The 22,841-nt window shown below is 62.6% G+C and overlaps 2 protein-coding genes across 11 annotated transcripts in view; both read right to left on the reverse strand.

Annotated features, from left to right (window-relative positions):
* Nucleotides 1-812: 812 nt before the first annotated feature.
* CRYBA2 (crystallin beta A2) lies at nucleotides 813-11,218 on the reverse strand. Of its 3 annotated transcripts, none has more exons than XM_035332197.1 (6): nucleotides 11,182-11,218; nucleotides 3,328-3,385; nucleotides 2,728-2,898; nucleotides 2,407-2,548; nucleotides 1,277-1,419; nucleotides 813-1,053 (listed from the first exon to the last, which is right to left on the reverse strand). In XM_035332197.1, exons 3-6 carry the CDS (start codon nucleotides 2,883-2,885, stop codon nucleotides 906-908), a joined length of 591 nt encoding a protein of 196 aa, XP_035188088.1. In that variant the 5' UTR covers nucleotides 2,886-2,898; nucleotides 3,328-3,385; nucleotides 11,182-11,218; the 3' UTR covers nucleotides 813-905. The 3 variants fall into 3 exon arrangements, with proteins under 3 accessions (XP_035188088.1, XP_035188087.1, XP_035188086.1); XM_035332196.1 differs by lacking the exon at nucleotides 11,182-11,218 and adding an exon at nucleotides 10,124-10,440; XM_035332195.1 differs by lacking the exon at nucleotides 11,182-11,218 and having other exon boundaries at nucleotides 3,328-3,748.
* CFAP65 (cilia and flagella associated protein 65) overlaps nucleotides 2,125-22,841 on the reverse strand; it is a 43,174-nt gene continuing 22,457 nt past the window's right edge. For 2 of the 8 annotated variants that reach the window (XM_035332187.1, XM_035332192.1), the window contains 11 exons: nucleotides 22,642-22,800; nucleotides 21,307-21,450; nucleotides 20,712-20,828; nucleotides 19,974-20,111; nucleotides 19,381-19,446; nucleotides 18,588-18,802; nucleotides 17,821-17,961; nucleotides 17,029-17,325; nucleotides 16,256-16,393; nucleotides 15,756-15,793; nucleotides 15,237-15,358 (listed from right to left, as the gene is read on the reverse strand). In XM_035332187.1, the coding sequence (XP_035188078.1) occupies nucleotides 15,757-15,793; nucleotides 16,256-16,393; nucleotides 17,029-17,325; nucleotides 17,821-17,961; nucleotides 18,588-18,802; nucleotides 19,381-19,446; nucleotides 19,974-20,111; nucleotides 20,712-20,828; nucleotides 21,307-21,450; nucleotides 22,642-22,800 (1,452 nt within the window). In that variant the 3' untranslated portion in view covers nucleotides 15,237-15,358; nucleotide 15,756. Of the gene's footprint in view, nucleotides 2,135-14,622; nucleotides 14,720-15,236; nucleotides 15,359-15,754; nucleotides 16,002-16,214; nucleotides 16,394-17,028; nucleotides 17,326-17,820; nucleotides 17,962-18,383; nucleotides 18,409-18,584; nucleotides 18,803-19,380; nucleotides 19,447-19,973; nucleotides 20,130-20,711; nucleotides 20,829-21,306; nucleotides 21,451-22,641; nucleotides 22,801-22,841 lie in introns of those variants that run through there. The other 6 variants (XM_035332188.1, XM_035332190.1, XM_035332189.1 and 3 more) reach the window with 6 other exon arrangements.

Raw genomic sequence — 22,841 nt, forward strand, 5'->3', positions numbered from 1 at the left:
GGCTGGGAAAGGGTGCAGGAGGAGGAGGCTGGGTGGGGCTCCCGGTGTGCCCAGGCGGAGCCGGAGCCGGATGCTGGCACGGATGTGCTGGCGTGGCTGGGCCGGGGGGGGGGGGGGGAAACGGGGAACCGGCCCCCAGGGGTGCTGGCAGCAGTGAGCTGAGCCCCCTCGCCTGCCCCCAGGTCCTCCTGGCCTGGAATCCAAACCCTAGCCCTGAGTTTTGCCACCGTGAACGGGACATTCCCCTGCACTCCCTGGTGCTGGCCAGTGCCCCCAGCACCCCCCAGCGCACCCCCTCTGTAAGCCAGCGCCCTCGGCACTGCCCCGACTGGGGCACCCCATCTGTCCCAGCCCCCCCTCACCCAGACCAGCCCCGTGCCCCCCTTCTTCCCCATGCCCAAGGGGCAGGAATCCGTCTCCCACACTGGGGACCTTGTGCCCAGAGGCTCTGTGGCCATCACCTTCCCCAGCACAGAGCCAGGGAGCAGCACGACCCCCCCAGACCTCCCACCCCCCAGTAAGGCCAATAGGCCCCATCTCCCCAGCCGGAGCACCGCAGGGGTAGGAGCCGTTTGTATCCCCTCTGCCCCCCACCCATGGGGACCAGGGGACCCAGGGGGGGTGCGGAGATCTCAGCGTGGAGGTGGCCACGGGCCCGATCCTGGCAGGGGAACGGGAAACTGCATCCAGGCCGGGACGGTGCCGGGGGGCAGCAGGGCTGGGGCAGGCACCCCGCCTCCTGCCCCGAGGGGGATCCCACAGCCCCGAGGAGCAGAGCAGAGGCAGGAACACACTTTTTGGGGGGATTTTTTTTTTTTTTTTTTGACAAATGCCTTTATTCGCTACCAGGTACAGGTCTACGGCACGGCAGCCGGGGGCTGCGGGGGCGCACGCCCTGCCCCTGCTCAGTGCTGGATGCGGCGGATGGACTGGATCTGGTTGGTGTGGGCCTGGCTGCTGTACTCGCTGTACTTCTTGTACTCGCCGTTCTGCCTGTCCCGCTCCAGCACGTACTGGTAGCCCCGGTAGCCTGGGTACTGGTACGCCACCCACCTGCGGGGACACCCCTGGCTCAGAGCCCCACGCCGCGTTCCCCCTTCCCATCCTCTCGGCCCCACGGTGGGGACGGGGAGCACAGAAACACCCCCACGGCATGGATTTCCAAGGGCAGGGGAGCGGGCAGAGTCCCCTCATTTTGGGGTCCCCCATCCGTGGGGCTGTGCTCTCCGAGGCCCTTCTCTCTGCACCCCCCCCCCCCCCCACCAGCAGGACTCACGCTCCAGCGTTCACTTTGATGGACGCCACCTCCTTGTTGCCCCAGCCCATGGCCTGCAGCGAGGGGTAGTCGTCGCTCAGCTCGAACTTGTGCCCCTGGAAGTTCTCCGCCTCGTACAGGATGGCTTTGCTGTCGTTGTGGTTCTGCGGAGCGAGCGGGGCCGGGGTCAGTGGGGCAGCTGGGGGGACGTGGCACGGGGGGTTGTGCCAGGGCGCACCCTGGGACCGTGCCCCCGCTTGGTGCAAGGCTGTGAGCCCACGGGGTGGGGGCTTCAGCCTCGCCAGGACACCCCGGGGCTGCCCGGAGGATGCTGCCCGTGTGTCCCTGTGGCCCCCACGCACAGCTTGGGGGGGACCAGGCTTTGGTGGCAGCAGCCACATGCTCTGCACCCACACGGGCTCCTGCCCCCAGCATCCTCCTGCTCCCTGAGGCTGCAGGAGGGCTGCAGGGCAAGGCAGGCTGCTGAAAGAGCCCCCCCCCCCCCAGCTCTGTAGGGTTTGGTTGGGCGCTGGGCACCCAGGAGTTAACGGCTGGGACACTGAGCGATGCGGCACTGTCCCCCCTCCTGTCGTTCCCCCCCCCATGTGCCCAGCCCCCATGCGCATCCATCTGCACCGCGGAGCAGTCCTGCCAGCAAGGAGCGATCTTATCGCGGCCCCTTTATTAAAGCCCGAGCATATCTGCCTGGTGATTATTAAAAGTTGGGGGGGGGGACGCCCCCCGCACCGAGGCGCAGACATGCCGGCATCGCAGGCACCCGCATCGCTGCAGATGGAGCGATAGAGGCTGCGCCTGCACGGCACAGCTCGGGTACCCCAGCGGGGAGGAGGACGGACCCCAAACATCTCCTCGGCTCCCCTCTGCTCCCCCCAGCCCCGGGAAGCCAGGTCTGGGGGGGGGGACACATGAGATGTGGGGACCCCGTCCTGGGAGGTGGCTCGCCAGTGCGCAGAGCAGGAGTTGGGATGGTGTTAGGGGCTGCGTTTTGGACCTAAAGCGCATCTCAGGATGCTCGCAGGGAGCCAGTGGGCGCAGCCGCCCCTCCACCCCACGTCCCCACGTCTGTCCCATGTCCACCCTCCGTCCCCGCTGCCCCCGGTCCCAGCCCCGCCGGGACCCCCGTCACTCACGGCGCACTTGACGGGCCGGAAGGAGAGGAGGTGCTCGGTGCGGTAGCCGCTGTTCCCGCTCCAGGCCTCCCACCGGGGGTAGTCGCCCTTCTCCAGGATGAACTGCTGGCCCTGGTACTCGGGGTACTCGAAGCCCACCCAGCTGGAGGGGAGAGGAGGGCGGCGCTCAGGGACGCAGCCCCGCTTGGCAGATGGGGAAACCGAGGCACGGCGCAACGGGGGGAGGCTGCGCGGTGAGGCCCAGGGCGGAGGTGGATGTCCCAGCTCCCGAGCAGTCCCCCGGGAGCGTGGTGGCGGGGAGGGTGCCGGGGGGACACTTACGGGCCCGACTCCACCTTGATGGAGCGGATCTTGCGGAAGCTGCGCTCCATGATGCTGGGGCACTCCATGAGGAACTCGCAGCGCTTGCCCTGGAAGCTCTCCTCCTCCCACACCGTGATCTTGTACTGCCCCAGGGTGTCCATGGCTTCGCTGGTCATGCGGGGAGCTCGGCTGCGGGCAGAGCCCAGGCGTCACCCGGGCAGGGTGTCCCCATCCCGTGCCACCGTCCCCTCGCCCTCCCAGGCTGGTCGGGGGGGACACCCCCGGCCCCCTTCCCTCCAGCTGCACTCGCAGCACCCCGTCTCTCCGAGTGATACACCCAGTGCCCGGGGCTGCCATCACTTCCCTGCTCCCGAGCCCCCTGCAATGAGTTAGCTGGGTGCTGTCACCCTGCTCACCGAACCCAGCAGGAGGTGGCCGTGACCCCCCCAGGACACAGCCCACCCCCCGGCAGAGCACCTCTCACAAGGCTGAGCCCCCTACCCACGCACCCCACACCCTGCCCGTTCCCCGGGGGGCTTCGTGGGGGGGGGGACAAGGGCGGCGTGGCAGCGGCTGTGCGTTGGGGGGGGCTGGGGGGGCTCACAGCCTGGTACTTACTTGGTCGCAGGGCACAGAGGCGAAGGTGGCGGTGCCGGGGCCAGCTTTTCCCCGGGCCCTATATAGGGGAAATGGGGGTGGCGGTGGGGGGGCAGGCGCTGTGTCAGCGGGGGGGGGGGGGGAGGCCGGGGCGCCCACCCAGCCGGGCTGCCGCTGTCCATTCCACTCAGGCAGCGTGGCGAGAGCGGCCCCCCCGCGCCCCCCCGGCGCTGACAATGCAAGTGCTGGGCTGTGTTTGCGCAGGGGCTCAGGGCACAATGGGCCAAGGGCCTGACGCACCGCTTTCCTTTCTGCCCCCGGACAATGTCCCCGCTCGGCACGGGGATTAGGGGCTGCTGCCTTTCCCAGGGCGCCGGTGCCAGCGGGACAGGGACGTGGCACTGCCAGGGCTTGGCCGGTGTGGGCTCGGGGGGACGTGCAGCCCCCCGTGTCCCACTGCCCGCTCGCAATGCGCCGGGCACGTCCCCATGCCCAGGGGTCCCCGTGCCTGCCGCCCAGGCACGGGATGTCACACAGCGGGAGGGGACCAGCGCCAGGACAGAGGTGCCACGGGGACACCCCCAGCCCCACCAGGGCTGGATGAGGACAAAACAGGGCTCCCGGTGGCAGTGCTTCTCGCAGTGTCCCCGCACAGCTGCGCCTGGCGGCAGTCCCCTGCTCAGCCTGGACTGGGGACAGAGGGGTGACAGCAGGGACCAGGACCCCCGGTCACCTTCGTGTCCCCGTGTCCCCAGGCACCGGCAGCACCTCTTTCCCCGCAGTGAGCCCCCGTGTCCCCCGGGCTGTCCCCTGCTGCTGCCTGCTGTCCCCAGCCGTGTCGCCTGTGCCGATGCCTCCAGGTCCCAGCAGAGGGTGCAGCCTGGCAGCGGTTGGAGCTGGCTCCAGACGAGGGACAGGAGATGGCGGGGGCGGGGGGGGGGGGGACACACGACACCCCCTCCTCTTGCAGCGCACGGGGTGGGAGCCGCTGGGGGAGCAGAGGGTGGGGGAATGGGGATGGTCCCGGGGAGGGCAGGGGGTGCCCGGGGGTAACAGACCCTGGGGTGCAGCAATTCCCCATCCCAAACCCCATCCCAAACCCCAACCCCATCCTGATGGGGCTGGGGAGGGCACGGATCCATCCGGCTCCCCCACCCCCCCCGTCCACCTCCCTTCCTCCCTGTCCCCCCTCTGCCCTCCAGCATGTCCCCATTTGTCCCCAGCACTGACAGCTGTGCGCGGGGGCTCCTCTTCTGGGATGGGTTTGGGCAGCCCCATCCCTTGGGGGAGGATGGGTCAGGCTGCAGAGCAGTGGTTAGTGCGGGGTGCTGTGGGGCGTGGGGACAGCCTGGTTACGGGGTGGGGGGCACTGTGAGGTATGTGATGGGGACCCTGCCCCTGCAACGGGGTCTGTGGGATATGTGGGATGCAGGCGGTGCTACGGAGCCTGTGGGGTGCTGGATATGGTGCTGTAGGGTCTGTAGGGCACTGGTGGTGTGCTGGGCAGGCATACAGGCAGCCCTAACAGGCAGCCCCATAAGCAAAAGCATCTGGGGGAGTTGGGGGCACAGGGGAGAAAGCCACCCCCAGATGCAGGCCGTGCCCCATCCTTGCTTCCCTGCCCCGTTCCACCCCTTCTTTGCCCTCGCACCCCCCCGGCACACCGGGCACCCACAGAAGGGCCCAGCTGGTGGGGGGCTCCCCGTGCCCAGAGCCCTCCCCCACTGCACCCCAGGGTGCTGACGCAGCCTGCCCCCCACTGAGCATCCCCAGCGGTGCTGGGTGGTCCCCGTCCCCATCCAGCATCCCCACGTGGCGGCTTGGTCACCTGCCAGCCCCCAGGACCCCCTGCAGGATTGGGACAGGGGGCGGCAGGGGCAGGCAGCGAGTCTGCTTGAGGGCAGCTGCTCGCCCAGGGCCTGCTGCATAGGCTAATTTAATAAGGGCCCCGTGTCCTCCCAGCTCAGCCTGTTCCCTGCAGCAGCAAAACAGATCGGGTTTCTCCCTGCCAGCCCCGGGCTGGGGTCGCTCCCCCCCGCTGTGGTCCCCAGGAGGGGACGTGGCTCTGCCAGGGCATCCCGGTGCTGCCGCCACAGCTGGGGCACAGCTGGGGCTCGCGGCGTGATGCTGCCCTTCCCACTGTCACCGTGAGCATCTGGGCTGGCAACTGGGACAGCCGCCCCCGGAGTCCCCTCCCCGTGTCCCCTTGCTTTGCCCCAGCCCCACTCGGGGCTGCGTTGACGCCTCCAGGGGCTGGAGATCCAGGGCCGGGGCCGGGAGGGAGCAGATGGAGCCGGCACGGCCCCTGTTTGCCTTTTTCCCAGTTGCCTGGTGCTCTGTTTGCTCTGGGGATGGCTTCCTGCTGCCAGGCCTGGAACAGGTGGCTTTTATTTGCAGGGTCTGGCTGATTAGAGCAGGGGCAGCACGTCGTTCCCCCCACCCAGCCCCTTTTTCTTCCTTTTTTCCCCCAGAGAAGCAAGGCTGGGGGGAAATCCTCCTCGGCAGGGCCGCACGAAACCCTCCCCAGGCATTTCCCCTCTGGGGCTGCTCCGAACACAGCCACACGAGGATGCATAAATCCCTAATGGGGTCCATACAAACCCAAAGGCCCCCAAACCCCGCACCCCGGTGCCACTCGTCCCCTCTCCGTGCTGGCCGCGGGCACACACTGTGCAGGTGGCTGTGCACACGCCGGCCGCCCCGCACACACGTGTTCCCTGCACACCCACCCCGCAGCCGGAAACTCCCCGGGGGTGGCAAACAGCCCGGCAGATGTGCCCGGGATTAGCTCCCACACGCAGCACGCACGCCGCCAGCCCCTGGGGTATGAGGGTCCCCCGGGCATCGCTGCGCCCGTCCCCATCGCGCCCCGGAGCTGGCCACCCGCTGTCCCCATCGGCCACCCCCAGGGGCTTGGGGCTCCTCCGGTGCGCTCCTGGGGACCACACTCAGCACCAGGATGTGCCCTGCCTGAGTTTGGTGGCAGGCTGTCCCCAGCGCCGCGGGGACGCTCGGTCCCCCCCAGCCCCGGCTGCCTTGCCGGGACCCCACGCTGCGGCGGGGAGCCGTGGCCTCACCTGCCTGCTCCCCGCTGTTCCCATGGGGATTAATCCCACCTGAAGGTCAGGGAGGCTCCGCCAGCTGCTCACCTCCTGCCTGTGGATTACAGCCTGGCTGTGAGCAGGTGGCAAGTGCTGCGCCCCTGCGCCAGCCCGGCCCCGACGCGGGGCTGACAGCGTGACAAAACCCGGCCGCGCTGCTCCAAAAGGGGCCCCGGTGACGGGTCCCTCGCAGCCCCAGGGGTCCCCTCACGCCCATCCCACCCTGCCAGGCACCAGGGCAGAGGAACTGGTGGCTGCTCCTCGGGTCCTGATTCTGACCTGAAAGGGAGCCCGCTGGTGCCAGCCTCCTGCCTGTTACCCCAGATGTCCCCAGCCTGCCCCCCCGCAGGGCACCCCACACCTACAGCGTCCTGGGGGGACCCTTCACAGCACCCAGCCCAGCGCAGAGGGCCGGGGCAGGATGGTCGGAGGGAGCACATCCAACCTGCCCCCAGCCCCACCTGCAGGTGCATCGCATCGTGTTTGGAGGGGTGCCATGGGGTAAGCATGGATCCCACATCCCAGCTTCCCCTACAGCACCGGGGGTTGCCGTGGGGGTGCCAGCTGCAAGGATTTGGGTTTCTTTGAGTTGTCTTTGCGTTTTCCCCCTTCCCATCTCCCTCAGACCCAGGAGCTGCCAGGTCAGCCCGTGCCTGGCCAAGGTCCTGCCCCACCTTGTGTTTGTCTGCTCCCCTGAGCCGCAGGTGCCTGGGGACAGCCAGCGTGTCCCCCAGAAGCCATGCAGCACCTCCGGAGCTGGCCGTGCTGCAGTGACGGGCTGGGGACAGCCAGGCAGGAGGGATCGAGGCTCACTCCTGGATTTACACCCACTGAATGAACAGAGGGTGCCCTGGGGAGCCGCAGGATGGAGGCAGGGAACCAGCAAAGCTGTCGGCTCTTTTTTTTTTTGTCCCAAGCTGGGCTGACGCTCACCAAGGCAGCGGGATGAGAGCCTGGCAGCCGCGGCTCCCCTCCTCCAGCAGCTATTAGGAGGCAGCGCAGGCGGGGGCCAAGCCAGGCGCCGCGGTGAGGACAGAACATCCTGCCTTGGGGCTCCCCGGCACGGCACAACAGCTGGGACAGGAGCCCCAGCACGCCGCTCAGCACCTCGTCCACAGGCAGGCTGCCTGCCCTGCAACTTCAGTCCTTAACCCGTTTGCTCAAAGGGGTTCGCAGCCTTCTCCTGGGGTGCCGGTGACCTGTGGGTTCAGGAGGAGGATGACAGGCTGGTGCCACCCCGTGCCCGATGCTCCCCATGGCCAGGAGCAGGATGAGAGCAGCTCCGTGCCTGGCACCCACCTCTCCCCTCCACCCCACCTGCCAGATAGCCAGGAGCTTGTCCCGGCTGGGCTCTGTGGAGGTGAGTAGTGGAGGGGACGTGTGGGACAGCCCCAGTGCCTGGGGATGGTGTCTGAGGCTACACACCCTGCCACGGGGAGCGCAGGACCCCAGCTGGGACAGTCCCTGCTGCTCCGCACCCCAGTCCCTGCCTTGCCCAGGAACAGGCTGGGGAGAGCCAGGGGTGCTCAGCAACACCCCCACCTCCCAGACAAGCCCAGCCCTGGGGACACAAGCAGCTTCAGTCTCCTTAGCCCAGACCTTGCAAGCTGGCTGGGTACCCACAGCGGTGCCAGCACAGGGACACGGTGACCTTGCTGGGGCAGGAAGCCCCTGCTCACCCCAGCATCTCCTCCAGGCATGGCAGTGCTGTGGTGAACAGGCTGGGGAGAAGTGGGCTGTTAGGGGGGGATCAGCCCCTGGATCCCATTGTGCTTGTCCCCACACATCCCCAGTGGCACTGGGTGCTGTGGCTGGTCCCCAGGCTGTCCCCTCCGGGTAGCACTGGGGTGCAGAGGGCAGCCGGCTGCCTTTACAACATCCTGGGATGGCACAAAACATCCGGGCTGGGCAGGACACGCAGCTCACACAGCACACGCCTCTCCTCGCACCCACACCCAGCCCTGCACACGACGCACACGCACCGGCACGCGGAGCAGCGAGCACGGCGAGGGCACCGCCAGCTCCACGTGGTTCCCCCAGCGAGGGCGCACGCACACGCACGGAGCCGCGCACACACTCACAGCCGTGTGCAAGCACCCGCACGCACACCCGCACGCACACCTGCATGCAAACACACCGCTATGCAAACGCACGCTGGGGAACAGGTGCCTCCTCAGCGCTCCTCCCGCGCCCTGCTCTCCCCATGCAAATCCTCCCGCACCATGCAAATCCCCAGCCCGGGGCCCCGGGAGCCCAGTGGGATGCAAATGGCCGTTTGGGGGCTGGGGGGGGTGGGGGACGGCGTGTGGTGTCACCACATCCCCTGCGCCTTGTCACCTGCCAGCCTGGTGCAGCCTTGGCACCGGCACGGGAGCTGGGGATGGTGCGTAAGGGGAGCTGGGGGCAATTTGTGGTGCGGCTGCTTGCGGGCGTCCCCTTTTCCCACTGGGACACCGGGCCTGGCTCCAGCCGCTGCCAGGATCCCCTGAAAAGCCAAAGAGGCTTTTTTTGGGGCACCCCATGGTCTCTAACGGACTCGGGCTGTGCTAGGGCACCACGCAGCCCCACAGAGCCCGGAGTCCCCAAGGGCAGGTTTGCGGCAGGGCAGCACCTCCCGTGCCCCGCTGCTGCAGATAGCATCTGTGCCGGGCTGTGCCCCCGCGGGGACACACGTGCGGCAGCTGGAGCAGCACGGGCGGCGGGGTCTGGCTTTGCTCAGCGCTGCTAATCGTGCTCTGTTTGATCCTGGGGCAGCTGCAGGGGTTTGTGCGTACCGGGGCGTGTGTTGTGCTTTCTCAGCTTTTCAACTTTGCCAGGCCTGGTGGCAGGAGACAGAGCCCAGAGACGCGGCCCGGAGCAGCCCGTGGCCGCAGGGCCGAGATGGGCAGCCTCTGGGCAGTGTCAGCACGCCGTGTGCTGGCTGTCCCCGGGCTGCGATGGGCGCTTGGCTACCAAGAGACGGGGGGGCTCCTCGCCCCGTGCTTTTGATGCTTTCCCCAACCACCTGCTGGAGATGTTCCAAGCATCTGCTCAGGGACGTGCTCAATTTCAGGGGCTGCTGAGCCTCATCCTGTGCAGGGACCAGGTGGGGCTGAGGGAAAGCAGCAGCAGTCACCCCGTCCCGCAGCACACAAGGCTCAGCCTTCGTGGTGTTTGCCGACGCCGCAGGCAGGGCTCAGGACCCACTGGTAGACTCAGAGCATCCCTGAGCACAGCTCGGTCCTACCCCCAAGAAGAAGAACAAGTGCCTGTGGGGAGTGCCTGGGGGCAGAGCTCAGAGGGCAGGACAGGAGCTGCCCAGGGCTCTCAGGAAATCTGCAGAGTGCCAGGCATGGCCAGGCACAGAGGCACGGTGCACATCCTGGGCTGACCCGTCGCTGTCCCAGCTCTCCGGGACTCCCTCCTGTCTCCGCAGGGCAAGGAGCAGCCCCGGGCTCTGTGCTGGCCAGGGAGGGGAGCAGAAATCCAGGTCAAGCCCTGCAGCGTGCTTTGAGCGTGGGGTAGGCACTGAGCAGGCTGTCCTGGAGGAGCCCCCCGCAGCTTGCCAGATCCCCCAGACCGTTCCGTAGCAGCGTGGGCAGCAGCAGGACCACGTGCCTGGCCCGGGCAGCCCGGTGCACAGGCAGGGAAAGGATGCCACCCCCCCATTCCTCTGCCCTGCTCTTGCTCTACCTCCCCGGTGGCTCCCTCGGTGCCAGCAGACCGTTGAGACCTACCTGGAGCTGCGCCCTGCTGCTGGCGGGCACACGGCCAGGCTGCTGCCGGCAGGTGGGACGCGTGTGCCTAGCGTGTCACGGGTGGGTGGCTTTCCTCTGGTGCCCTGGGCACACCTAGCGTGTGTCCCCGTGTCACTGCCTGCAGTGCCGGGTGTCACCACTGCCACGTGTGCAAACGGCACGCGGGTCCCGTGTCCTGCGTGCACGTCCCGTGGCGCTCGCGCGTGTTGCACGCACGCTGCGTCTTCTGCGGGCACCGCCTGCCGAGAGCGTGTCGCCCGTGCCACCCTGCGCCCGTGTGTGTGGGTGAAGGCTGCGTGCTGTGTGCGTGTCCCACGGGCTGTACGTTCACGGGGTCGCAGCTGCCGCAAACCAGCCCGCGCGTCCCGCACGGGTGTGCGCGCTCTGCGTGGGCTGCGAGCCGCGTGGCGCACGGGACGTGCCGCCCCGGCACGGCGCGGGTGCTTGCAGATGGGCTGGACCTGCCTAACGCGAGCCGAACGAACAAAACGTTCAGGTCAGGTCTTGCACGTGGGGCTCGACGCCAGGCAAGTGCAGAAGTCGCTCCGGGCTCGGCCGGGGGTGCTGCCAGGAGCCCCTTCGCCGTCCCGCATCCCCAGCCGGGTGCCGATGTCCTCGCCGCAGCCGCTGCCCCCAGCCAGCTCCGGCGGGGTAAAGTCCGGGAGGTTGGTTGGATGCTCGACACCTGCTGCCTGGGAAAGCCAAACAGAGCAGGGGCGGGTTAAACTGGCACCGCGGGGTGGGGAGGGACCGCGGAAAAAAAATAGAGAGAAGGAAGGAAGAAAGAAAGGGGGAAAGTAAATGGAGGAGGGGAACAGAAAGGAATGGAAAATGCAGGTGAGAGAGAAGGGGAGAGTTAAGGGAAGGAGACAGCTGGGACGGCATCCCCTGAGCCCATCCCCTTCCCGCTGGGGGTTCCACCGGGCTCCCGGTGCTCGCCCCCCGGGTGTCCCCAGTGGGACCCCCGTGCCCAGCTCCCTGTTCCCGGCAGGGCGGGCAGGACCCCAGCCCAGGCGTGCGGGGCTGCAGCACCTCACCTGGCTCCGGTGACACGCTGGCGGCTCGCAGGTGAGCGGCTTCGCCTTCCCCCTCCGGCTCACGAGCAGAAAATGAGGGTGACGCCGGCTGGATGGGGCTTTTATAGCCCTGATAAAAATAGCGCTGGCTGGCCGGCGGTCGGGGGGCCGGAGAGATGTGACTGAGCAGAGACAGGCGAGAGGGCTGGGCTGGCCGCCGCGAGCCTTCTCCCCAGCACACCTGTCACGGCTCTGTGTTTGCTCAGAGCAAATATTGACCCAGGGAAGGCAGGCTGGGCAAGGGAGGCGATTAGCCCACCTAGATTAGAGGCAGAGCAGGTCTCTATGCAAACTCTCCAGGGCTGCCTTTGTTAATGGGAGCCTGATGGGCTGATAGGAGCCAGGAGCCTGGGTGCTGGGGCGGGCGGTGGGGAGGAGGAGGAGGTGGTGGGGGGAGAGGAGGAGACATTCATTAACCTGCGCTGGAACAACACCAGCTGTCACTTTTCCACCCACCTGCCCGGCTCACTTTGCAGCCAGGGGTGAGGGGAGAGCAGGCCGGCGGAGCAGGGGGGCCGGGGGAGGCAGGTGCGGGGTGCCCCGCCTGGGGGCTGCTCTGGGCTGCTGAAAGGTGAGGGAGCAGCGAGGTCCTGGGGCAGGAAAGCAAAGCCACCGCCTCCCCAAACAGCCTGGCTGATGGTGAGGACCCCCTGGTGCCCACCCCAGGCCCCTTCCTCGTGCTGAGGGCACCTCGGGCGCACCAGGGCGATGCTCGCTTCGCTCCCAGGAGCCCCCGGCCCCCGGGTTTGGGCGGCAGAGCAGAGCTGGATGGAACACCTCTGCCCGCTCTCTGGGAGCCTTCCCAGCACTGCCCCATCGGCCGGCAGCCAGCTCGCCCGGCGCAGCGGTGAGAACAGGACGTGTCTCGCTGCGTGCGCCTCGCCTCGCCTTGGGGTCACCTCAGCCCCGGGCTGCTCCAGCCTCCGCAGGCACCGGGCTGGGAAATGTGGGCTGAGAGCCCATGCTGGCTCTCTGGGGCGCGAGCAGAGCCCGTGGGGGCCAGAAATAAGCTGTGAATACTCCTCAGCCCTGCCAGGCCTCGGCAGGAGCTGGGATATCTCTCCGGGTGCCTCTGGCACCCGCAGCTCCCTGGATAACAGAGCATGAAGCGCGACTGCGGTGGCAGGAGAAGCTCCTTTGTGCGAGTGCACTGGTGTGTTTGTTTGTGTAGATGGGAGTGTTTGCGGGTGGGGAAGGGTGTTACACTGCTTTAACCCCCACGGCAGACACCTGCAGGTGTCCTGGCTCCTGGGAGCGCATTAGAAACTGCCGCTGTCACCCTCTCCGGACCGAGGGCGTGCTCGCAGGTCGCAGTAAATGGATTCCCACGTGTAAGTGGATAGTGGCAGATCCTTATCAGCCACTGCCACCCCGCTCTTCTTCCTTGGAGACTCGTCTCTGGCAGAGTCGGGATTTTGAGAGGCGGGCTCCGGCCCTCCTGCCTGCTGGGGCAGGGGTCCTGCAGGCTGCCCACCCAGCCCTGGCGCAGCAAGGAGCTGGGTGGAGCTGGCATCGGCCACCCTTACCCTCTTTGCCAGGAGTTTTGCCAGTGAAAGAAACTGCCTCCGTGCGCTCTTCCCTGGCGGGCAGTGCCAAGGACCGAGCCCCTGCGCACGCACCCAGCGGGGCTGGCCCTGGCACAGGCAGGCTCAGCCTCCTCTCACACCAGCCACGGGTTTGTGCTGCCCCACGAGGAACGGCTGGCTCACGTCAGAGCACCTCCGGGGCCCGTCAGAAGCCACCTGCAGCATCCTGACCCCAAAAAAGTCACCGCTCCCAGGTACCAAAGCACCATGGCTGAGCCAGCCAAGCCCAGCACCTCGGGCACGGCAGAGCAGAGGTGAGGGGTCTCTGCCCAGCTCTGCCACGGGGCTGGGGGAGCTCGCCGTCATGGGTTTGCTCTCCAGACATCGCCCTGACCGTGCGGATGCTGCAGGCTGCTCGGGGCAGGCCCAGTCCTACCTAATGCTCAGTACGGGAGGAGAAGGGGCTGAAGCCAGCCGGGTCCCGGGGGGCTGTCCCCCGGCACTGTCCCCATTCCTACGTGGAGATGGGGTCACACCAGGTGGGTTGTGGTGGGGATTCAGGCTTCTCCTTGCAGTGGGACAGCAGAGCCCTGCAGACACCCTGGCAGGGAAGACCAAGAGCAGCTTTGTTCCCTTCCCTTTATCTCCCAGACAATGGCACGATTCAGCAGGTGTTAAATGTTTTAATGGGATTCTGGATAGCTTCTGTTGCCCACCTGCCCCAAGGCCATTTCACCCCTCCCTGGGAGCCAGGACCAGCAGCCAAGAAGAAAAGCCCTGTTGTGTGCTGCCTTAACTGCCTGGTGACCGAGGCTGCTGATAACCAGCGCAGGAGGAGGGGAGCCCTCTGCTCGCCACGCTCGCCCTCAGCCACCCTCCTGCAGGCACCAGCCCCAGCATCCCCGCCACAAGGAACATCAGGCTGCTCCATCGCCCCGTGCTGAGGCAGCAGCAGGGGAGCACCGGAGGGATTTGTGGCCCCTGGAGGAGCTCTGCCCGGCCAGCCCATACACACGAGGCTGTGCGCACACACGTGTGTGTCTTCCAAAATCGTCCGGGGCCCTTCTCAGCTTGAGAAGAAGAAAGAGGACTTTCCCAGTCCCACAAAGGGGCTGTTCCCAGTGTCTTTGTAAATCGGGTGAGGAGAAAAGGAGAAAAGTGTGTGACGGGTGCTAATGGGTTTGCTTAGTGCACGCTGAGTGGCTCTGGTTGACAGGAGCCAGATGAGACCTGGAGCAGAGGTGGCACAGAACCATCTCGCAGCAGCTGCAAAGGGCTGAGGGAGGAGGGCTTTCTCTCTCAGCTCGGCAGGTAGCTCCCAGGCCTCTTGTTCCCTGACCCATTGCTGAAGACACTGTCTCAGGGCCCTCGTACTGCTCCAGCTGGCAAGTGCAGTGCTACTTCTGTTTTGTCCACGTCGTATTCAGCATGGGAGAACAAGGACAGGGGGGAGGAACACACAGTGCTCCCCACATCAACCTACCTGTCCTGCAAGGCAGAGGAGGGAGCAGTGCAGACAGGAGGGCATCACCATGCAGCCAGCCCAACGATGGGCAAACTCATTCATCTCATCTCCACTGCTCCAGGCTGCCCCTGGGCTCCTGCGGGCATCTGCGGGCATTGAGGAGGATGGCAAGGCTCCTGCCCCTGCCCATGTTACCCGTTTTGGGATGCCAGTCATGGGATCTGTGCTGAGAAAATCCTAGCGAGGAGCCAGTGCCAGGCAGATTCACCCCAAGTGGACCAAACAGCCAGGCTGGGCTGCTGCAGCCTTGAGCTGGGGAGGATGGAGATGGCGCCCAGCCCCTGCTCGGCACCAAGCGGGGCCCAGAGGAAGGCAGAAATGCTGCCGTGGGAGATCTGGCACCCAGCGTGCTGGGAAGGGTCTGCAGCACGCCTGGTGAGAAGGATCCAGGAGCCACGTGGAGCCCCCAGGCTGAGCTCAGGAGCTGGCAGTGCCTCTGCTGTATCTGCAGCAAGAGGAACAGCTCAGCCCTGGGGCTCAGAAACGGTTCGGCACGCAGGGCTCCTGCGCCGAGCAGAGCTCTGCGAGAGCAGCAGCACCCCCGGGCGCAGCAGCACCTGCCCTCTGCCAAGCAGGGCAAAAGCAGCCCGCAGTGTGTGGTTTTCCTGCGGGCTGCAAGGGGAGAGTGTGCAGCCGTGGCCCTGGGGAGGCAGGGCAGGGGGGCTCGGGGAGGGATGCCAGCAGCATCCTGGCCGGAGCAGGGTGCCCGGGCGCAGCAGAGCCCGCCGGGGCTGCAGAAGGGGGGAGATGCTCCCCTGCTTTGCGGGGAGCAGCGGGCACAGCCTTGAGCTCGGCGCTGGCACCGGGGGTTTCCCAGAACTAACACTGCCACCTCCCGGCTGTGACAAACCCCGCTCCTTCCCCAGGTGAGACCTCGCAGTTTTAAAAGGGGAGAGCTGGTCCTGGGCGCTACAAGCCCAGAGGCACTGACCACGTTATATTACACGCCGGTGGCTGTGCCCATCTCCTTTTATTGGGCTGCCAAGCGGGCTGGAAGCCCTGCAGCTGCACGCACGGGCTGGGTTGGTGTATGGGGGACCCGCAGAGCAGCCACGGGAGCAAGGAGGGGAGGAGGATTCGGCTCCTGCTCCCTGCTGGGGGGCAGCGGGGGCTCAGCACCTCGGTGCCCGGCTGTTAGTCCTTCCTCAAAGCAGGCTCCGCTCCTCTCCCAGCTGGCACAGACTGAGGGCACTGGGAGCAGTGACAGGGGCTGTCCGTATGCTCCCAGAGCGCAGGGAGGTCCTTCTCCGATGAGGTGGCCAGCCACAGGAAGAAGAGATCCCATGAACTCTGCTGTGGAGCTGCTGGAGGATCTAAGCTGGAGCTGAGGACACAGGCAGGACGTATGTCCTTGGAGGTGGCCAGCAGGCTGAGTTCAAGTCGTGGTGTGGGAGGGTCAGAGCTGCTCTGGACTTCACAGCGGTGGGATGAGGGGTGCAGGCACTAGGTACGCTTGCAGAGCCCAAGCAGCACGTTGTGTCACAGCTATGTTCTTGAGCTTTGGGGTGCTGGATTGGTGATTCTGAAGGAAATGAAATTGCCTTTGGAGTGGGGAGAGTGCAGCCTGCTGCTGCCACCTCCCCCCAGACAGCCATCCCTCCCCGAGGGATCACAGGGAACATCCACCCTCCATCTGGACAAGACTTCTGCAACTCTGGAGATGACCTCTCCATTCAACAACCCTCCCTTGACACCCTCTCCCTGTACTTATCCCCAGGCCTGGACAAATCCTCATTCTTTGCCCTCAGTCCCAGATCTGCTTCCCCTTCTGTGGCCAATCCCTCAACCCAACCAGATCCCACGCCACCTTGGACCAGGGCAGCTTTGCCCCCTTTCTGCTGCCAGAGGATGTGCTGCCTGCTCCTTGAGCACGCTCCCAAGAAAGTCTTGTGCTGGGCTCCCCAGCCTGACACGGGCTGTGCCTCAACCTGACGCATTAAGGCCAGTTCCTGCCCCCCAGCACGGAACAGATACGCTCTGCTACCTTCGGAAAGGGCTGGGGGGCAGAGCGATGACCCTGGGCCGGGCTGTCAGCACCACCTCCCCACGGCTGGCTTCGATCAGGATGTTCTGCAGAGTGTTCTCCAGCACCAGCTCCACCAGGGTCCCAAAGGCTGGATGCCTGGAGGGACAAGAGTACAGGCAGAGGATGGTTATCAGAAAGCCGATAAGGAAGGCTGCTTGCTGTGGCTCCCCCCAGGCACAGCAGAAGAGCACACGCTGCTTCCTACATGCTGAGGCCAATGAACCCAAGCCCTGAGCAGTTGGGTGCTGACCCTTCTCCCAGAACTGCCACCAGCTGGCACCCAGCCCTGACCATGGTCAGAGCGGGGTAACAGCAGTTTTACTGTGTTTTTCCCTCCAAGCTGTGCTGTAGTTGGCATTTGTGGATGTGCTCATGGCCTGTAGCAGTGTGCCAGGGTGTAGCCACAGTAAACACGTGATGAAATACTGCAGTAAAAATCAAAGGCGAGGTAAGCACACACTGCCTTCTGACGTCCGGCGTAGCCAGAAGCGCCCAGGTGTAAAGCAGACGTCACGCAGCATCAGCATCCTGGTGCTGCCCAGTGCTCAGCGCCAGGGTGCAGCAAACCTGCACGCTTCCCAGACTGCACTTAGGGGGGTGGGAGGGTGGGCTAGCATGGGCTTCCCCACAGAGCACACAGAACACCCCAGAAAGGCTACAGGGCAGATGGAGAAACGGTTTTCTGGCCAGGCAGTGCAACTTACACTTCTTCTGTGTGAGTTCCTCCTCACCTGCTCAGCATCTCCTTCTGCTCCCTCAACTGCTCGTGGTGAAAAACCTCACTCAGCCTCTCCCAAGACTCCAGAAATTCCTTGCTGGGGGAAGATTCTTGCTTCATTTCTTCCCCCTCTCCATTCTCCTCAGTGTAAAGATCTGGGGAAGCAGAGCCCCTGGATGGGCCCGTGGTGCACTGTCCCCCGTCTTGTGTCTCTGCTGATTCTTTACAACGGAACTGGGAGAAATATGGGATGGGTTCATCCAAACATTTCTTCACTGCGTCTTGGAACTGGGTGTTCTCCAAGAGGCCACTGGGAGGAAGAAAATAAGGGGTGAGTCCCAGAAAATCAGGTATCTGAGTGACCCCAGGGGATCATTACAAGTAAGAACAAGTCAGAGGGAAAACCTTGGCTGATATCAATGGCTTGAGCTAAAGAAACTGCCATTGCTTCCCTAGTATTTTCTCTTTAGACATCTGCAGCTGACAAACAGAATAGGCAAACCCCAAGGCTGCCTATCTGCAGGGTGCTGCCTGTTGGCAAGGCAAGACCACGGCAGGCAGAGCACCGTGGTTCAGGACAGTGACACTGACCACTGCGCAGAGAGCTGGGGAGGAAAGCCTTTGGCGGTCACACCAGGACTCCTGAGCTCGCAGACCCCAGGGCAGCTTTAGGCAAGCTGCGTCCCCTGTTTTGGAGCAGTGTCAGTGCACAGATCCCGTGGGATTAGCAGGTGGCTGCCTGTGCTGCACACACACACCTGGAGGACAGGGGCTCTGAACAGGGTGAGTGTGAAGGGACACGCACCTGAGGACCCCTGTGAGGATGTCAGTCACTATCTGCAGCTCCTGTTTGGAGGCAGCGGCCAGGGATAGCAATCTGGGGTCCATCTCCGTCCCGTTGCTGACCTTATTCCCATCCACAGGCTTGGTCTTCAACGGTAGGTGGCTGAAGGGGCTGGGAAAGAGAGATTTGTTCATTCAGTGGTTCTGCTGCTGAACTGAGCTCCTGCAGACCTGCAGCCTCCTGGCTGAACAGCAGCACCGCAGGCAAGCAGGGAGCTGTGCAGGGTGCTGGGGGAGGTGGGAGAGCTGCTACACACGTGACAGCAGCAAGGACATTCAGAAAAGAGGAGGACTAAGCTCTGACAGTATCTCCCGATGGGATGCTTCTCTTCCCAGCACCCCAAAGAGTGGTTCCTGGCTCATGTTAGTGTCAACAAGTGGCTGCAGCATCCCACAGAGGCTTTCCCAAGCCCAGTGGTTTCCAAGGACTACACGTTGTTAAATACTCCTGCCCTTCTGGCAATGATTTAAGCCTGGGCTTTGTCCCATAAGTATCAGGGCCTTGGTGCTGGGGCCCATAAGTATCAGGACCTGGACCACACTAGGCTATCCTCTCAAGAGAGGGAGAGAAACAGGCCATGTCAGCTCATATCAGGGAAAGGAAAGCCCCTCCTGCCAATAGTGAGGCACTAGAGAGGAGCAGAGCAGAGCTCCAGCTTCAGTGGGTATCAGGTCAGGGGCAGCCCTGGCTCAGATGGAGATGCCAAGCCAAAAGGACAGGTCTCTTACCGCGGCAAGAAGTACTTGGGGAACTCTGAGGGGAAGTTCCTGAAGAAGTCCTCAGTAGAGTGGGACCTGGCTGTCACAGCAAGGTGTAAAAGGACGGGCTTGGGAGGCTCTGGTTTGACCCACACCCGGCTGGCTTCTTTGCCCAACAACAGCCTCCTCTCCAAGTGTCCGGCAGGGAGATTGGGCACAGGGTGGTTTTTAATAGGGGGCAGCGTCTATTGGAGAGAAACGGCAGGCTCTCAGTTGCTCCTCTAGCCACAGGTAGGCTGGTGTATGTGTGAGCGCTGGTGTGAGAACTGGAAAGCCCAGAAGCCACCAGATGCTGTTCAGGAGACCGCATCTGAACGGCCTTGGCATTGCAGTAGCCCAATCAGGCACAAACAGCCAGGCTGGGAACCATGCCTGTCCCCTCCTTGCTGCCCAGAGCACCAGCCCCAGGCATCAGCAGGGCTTTGGCTATCTCCCCTGGGCCCTCAGGGCTGTTGCAGCCCTTTCACCCCCAGAAAGCAACCCCCCTGCCCATGTGCACCTTTTCTGCTTATTTTTCTCTGGTCATGGCTGCATGCTTCCGATTTCCCTTCCCATCCACCCCAAATGGAAAGTTACTGCCCACAGGACACAGCTAGACAGTCTGATTCTTCTGACTCCTCCAAACAGTCTGTGTCCCAAAGCCTTGAAGCTACAAATCCTGCTGTGCTCTCTGCCCAGGCTCCCACGCTGTGAGATCCAGCATCTGCCTCTCTTCTAAAGCAGTCAGTTTGATTCCACTGGGGGTGAGACAGGCCTGACTTACCTTGTATTTCCTGACCACAGCTGGGGGCTCAGGGAGATTTTCTGTCTCAGCAGAATCTGATGATCTCTTAAAAAAAAAAAAAGAAAAAAATAAATAAATGGAGAAGTCACAGTGTAGGGAAAGATTAAGAGCAGAACAAGTCTTGAGGATTTCTTGAGGTTTTGGTTTTGCTTTGCCCTAGCTGAAACCCAATGATCTATCTCATCCTCCCAGTTTTCACTGTGTCCCATTCTTTATGGTAGTTACACACTTCACTCCAGTGTTTATCCACGTTTAAAACTCCAACTCCATCAGTTTCCAGAGCCACTGGCTGTGTTTTCCCTAAGGCTTCTCATGCCCTCCCAAATTTCATTAGCAAATCCAGAGTTTGTAAGGTGATTAGAAAGAATCATTTTAATTTCAAGTTCCACATCTGCTATCCCCTCCCTCAACATTAAAGAGAATGCAAGAGGATTCTTGGCTAGAAGTCAAAATCACATTTCCCACTGTCCGCAGACCAGCTACGAGAACCTGAGTAGATCAGAGCCCTTGTTGACACCTGGCTGCTGTTTCCAAGCTGAGCCAAGCTGTTGTAAAATTCTGGCAGCGCTTACCCCTGCAGGTGACTTTGGCTTCTTCTCAGTCCTGAGGTCCTTCTCCGTGATGGTGAACTCCACAGCCTGCCGTTCCTTCTCCCTTTCCCACTCCTGCAGGTCCCTCTCATACCGACGCAGGGAGTCCTGGAGGTATAGCTACGGAGCAAGCCATGACTGAGGGAGCAGGGCGAGAAAGGAGCTGCAAACAGCAGAGCCTCTGGCTCAAGTTCATGCCTGTCAGCCCTTCCTCCCTTTCTCCCCATCACGTCCTCCAGTGGCAGGAAGGGGAGAGAACAGTGCTATTGTAAGGCTTATACAGAGAAGACACAGTCTTCTGCCACAGGACACCTGAAAATTGGCCAGTGTACTGGCCAGGGGGACAGTACTGCAAGGCTGGGCCCCCACCAGTCTCACAGAAGCGAGACTTGCTTTTCACTGATATTTAAGTGTCTGACTCCCACTGAAAGCCAATTCTGTTCAAACAGTGACTTCTTGTACCTCCGTTCAACTCACAAAGCCCCAGGATGCACAATTACACCTCACCTAGTGAGCCACACAGACAGAGGGGGACACACAGCACCAGACGAGAAGAAGCTCCGTTGCCTCAGTACGGAGAAGTGCTGGCCAGCATTACAGAGCTACTAAGGGTTCCTTCAGGTGGAAGCCAGCAGGCAGCTGACTGTTGGGGCCAGCTGTTTGGGAGCTGCAGTGAACTGCCCAGGTGATGGGAACACACGCGTTCCTCCCGGGTCTCACCTCACACACCAGGTCTATGCTGTACAAGGAAGCGATCCCTGAAGGCTGCAGCGTGATGAAGCAGGGGATGCTCTCTCCAGGCTGCATCACCCCCTCCTCTGGAGCAATCTGCAACACCTGGGGAAAAGGAAATCCACAGAAGATTTGTTTCTCTGTCCCGTGCCCTTGCAGGAAATACATTCCCTTGCAGGAAATACAATGCCCTCTCCTTGCAGGAAATACAGAGTGGTGAGATTTCTCTCCTGGCGCCCTTCTGAAAGGTAGGTGGTATGAGGGAAATACAGCTGCTGTATTCAAGGCATGACTAGACTTTGCTGGTAGATGGAGTCCCGAGGCTCATCACATCCTTTAGCTTGAGGTTCACTTATCCTCACTGAAATCTTCAGACACCCTTTCTGAATCCTTTTTTCCTCCTATCCTACCCTTGCCTCCACTTTTCTCTGCCCTTTCCTTTAAACAGCTAGTACAAAATCCAATTTCCAGGATGTTTTCTCAGTGTCTGGGTGAAAATGGAGAGGAAGGTCTTTTTGTGGCACAACAGAGATCCACCCCCTGTCCCCTGTGCAGAATAGAGGAGAAGGAAGGAACGACTCACCCCACTGTCTTTAACGGTGCTCGTCTTCCAGGTGAACACAACAGCCTTGCCCTCCGAGACATTGTTGAGAAAGACAAGCCGACACACTCTGGTGCAGTCTGGGATATTTCCAACACAAATCTGGTGGTGTGATAAGGTGGCCGCCTGCAGGAAAGAGGGCGAAACCAGGGAGAGCAACAGTGAAGGAAGATGGCATATGGGGAAGGGCAGCCACACATTCACCTTCAGGTTGTACAGCAAAGTACAGGAAAAAATAAAATAATAATAATAATAATAAAAATACTAGCTGGTTACCTTTACCATAACAACTGGAATGAGTGTTACGTTTCTCTCAATTTACTCTGGCTGCAATAACTCTCTGCAGCAAGAGGACAGCCCTGGTGCAGCGGGGGTGGACCAGCAGCACCCAGACTCTCTGTGCAGCACTTGTAGTCCAGGCCTTTTCCTCACTTCAGTTGGAAGAAGTGTGAGCTCTGTGCTTAGACAAAATTCTCCTCAGCCTGGCTGTGAGTTCTTGGGAACTGCTCCCTGCCTCACCCCGTTACTATCATGCTGCTAGCCTGTCCCATTCTCCAGGCACAGAGCAAATTCATTACAGTGATCATTTTCCGAGCGAATGACTCTTAGCACTGTAAAGCCGGAGACGGGTTTTTAATCACCTTCTCTTTGCTTTTCCCAGCAATGCAAACCGCCCTGCAGGAAGTCAAAGAGCAGTGGCTGGGCTCTGGGGAAGGTGTGCTAATGTCACTCGGAACAAACCCCTTACCTGCCTGCTGTACCTCAGCGCTGCTGCTGCGTAACGCTTACTGCACTGGGGTCTGCGGCTGAGTTTCACAACAGACCATGCAGGCTGGCAGGCCAGCTCTGCCCAGGCCAAACAAGCCAGCAGCAGGTCAGGCAAGCACATTCCTCAGGATGCCCCCGAAGCAGTGACCCTCCTGCAGTCTGGGTGCAGGTTGTGCATCGCTTGGTCCAGCTTTGGCTGTGAAGCGGAGGCAGCTGAGCCCTGACGTGCCAGCAGTGTGACTTTTTCTTAATGTGTGAATGAATTGCCAAGGAAAAGGTTTTATATCTGCAGACAAGGAAGGTAGCTGCAATGGGCATAATTTTTAATGGAAATTTCAGAAAATGAACAAACCCTAAAGCCTTTTTCATCCTAACGGCAGCAGGATCAGCAAGTTGGAAAGAAGGCACCTTTCAGAACAACAGCTTTAGTGAATCAGGCTCTAGATGACCTGCTGGAAGGGAAATACCCTGCCCATCACACTGCAATGGACTCCTCTGCAACAGAGGCTCCTGCTAGATGGGGCCACTTCAGTCTTTTCCAGGGCTTACCTGCCCAGGCACAGTCAGTTTGGTAGAACCCAGAAGGACAGAAGGAGACAAGACTTCGCTGAATGTGGTGTTCTCTCCTGTGGTATTCGGATCGTAGCCTCTTCCCTGGAAGGTGACCAGAGCTGCATCACCCCCCAGGATGTGGATGGGAACTTCAACCTGCCTTGGACAGAATAAAAATATTAAGACCGGAGTCATAT

The sequence above is a fragment of the Oxyura jamaicensis genome, chromosome 7 (assembly GCF_011077185.1).
Source record: "Oxyura jamaicensis isolate SHBP4307 breed ruddy duck chromosome 7, BPBGC_Ojam_1.0, whole genome shotgun sequence".
In the NCBI taxonomy this organism is placed as follows: domain Eukaryota; kingdom Metazoa; phylum Chordata; class Aves; order Anseriformes; family Anatidae; genus Oxyura; species Oxyura jamaicensis.

Excerpts from the sequence above, each read along its gene's own strand:
- CRYBA2 (XM_035332195.1), bottom strand. The coding sequence starts at position 3,488 with ATGGACAGCGGCAGCCCGGCTGGGTGGGCGCCCCGGCCTCCCCCCCCC. Across the intron at positions 2,899-3,327 it reads CCTCTGTGCCCTGCGACCAA|CCGAGCTCCCCGCATGACCA; the intron begins GTAAGTACCAGG and ends CTCTGCCCGCAG. Across the intron at positions 1,420-2,406 it reads TCCGGCCCGTCAAGTGCGCC|AACCACAACGACAGCAAAGC; the intron begins GTGAGTGACGGG and ends CTCGCTCCGCAG.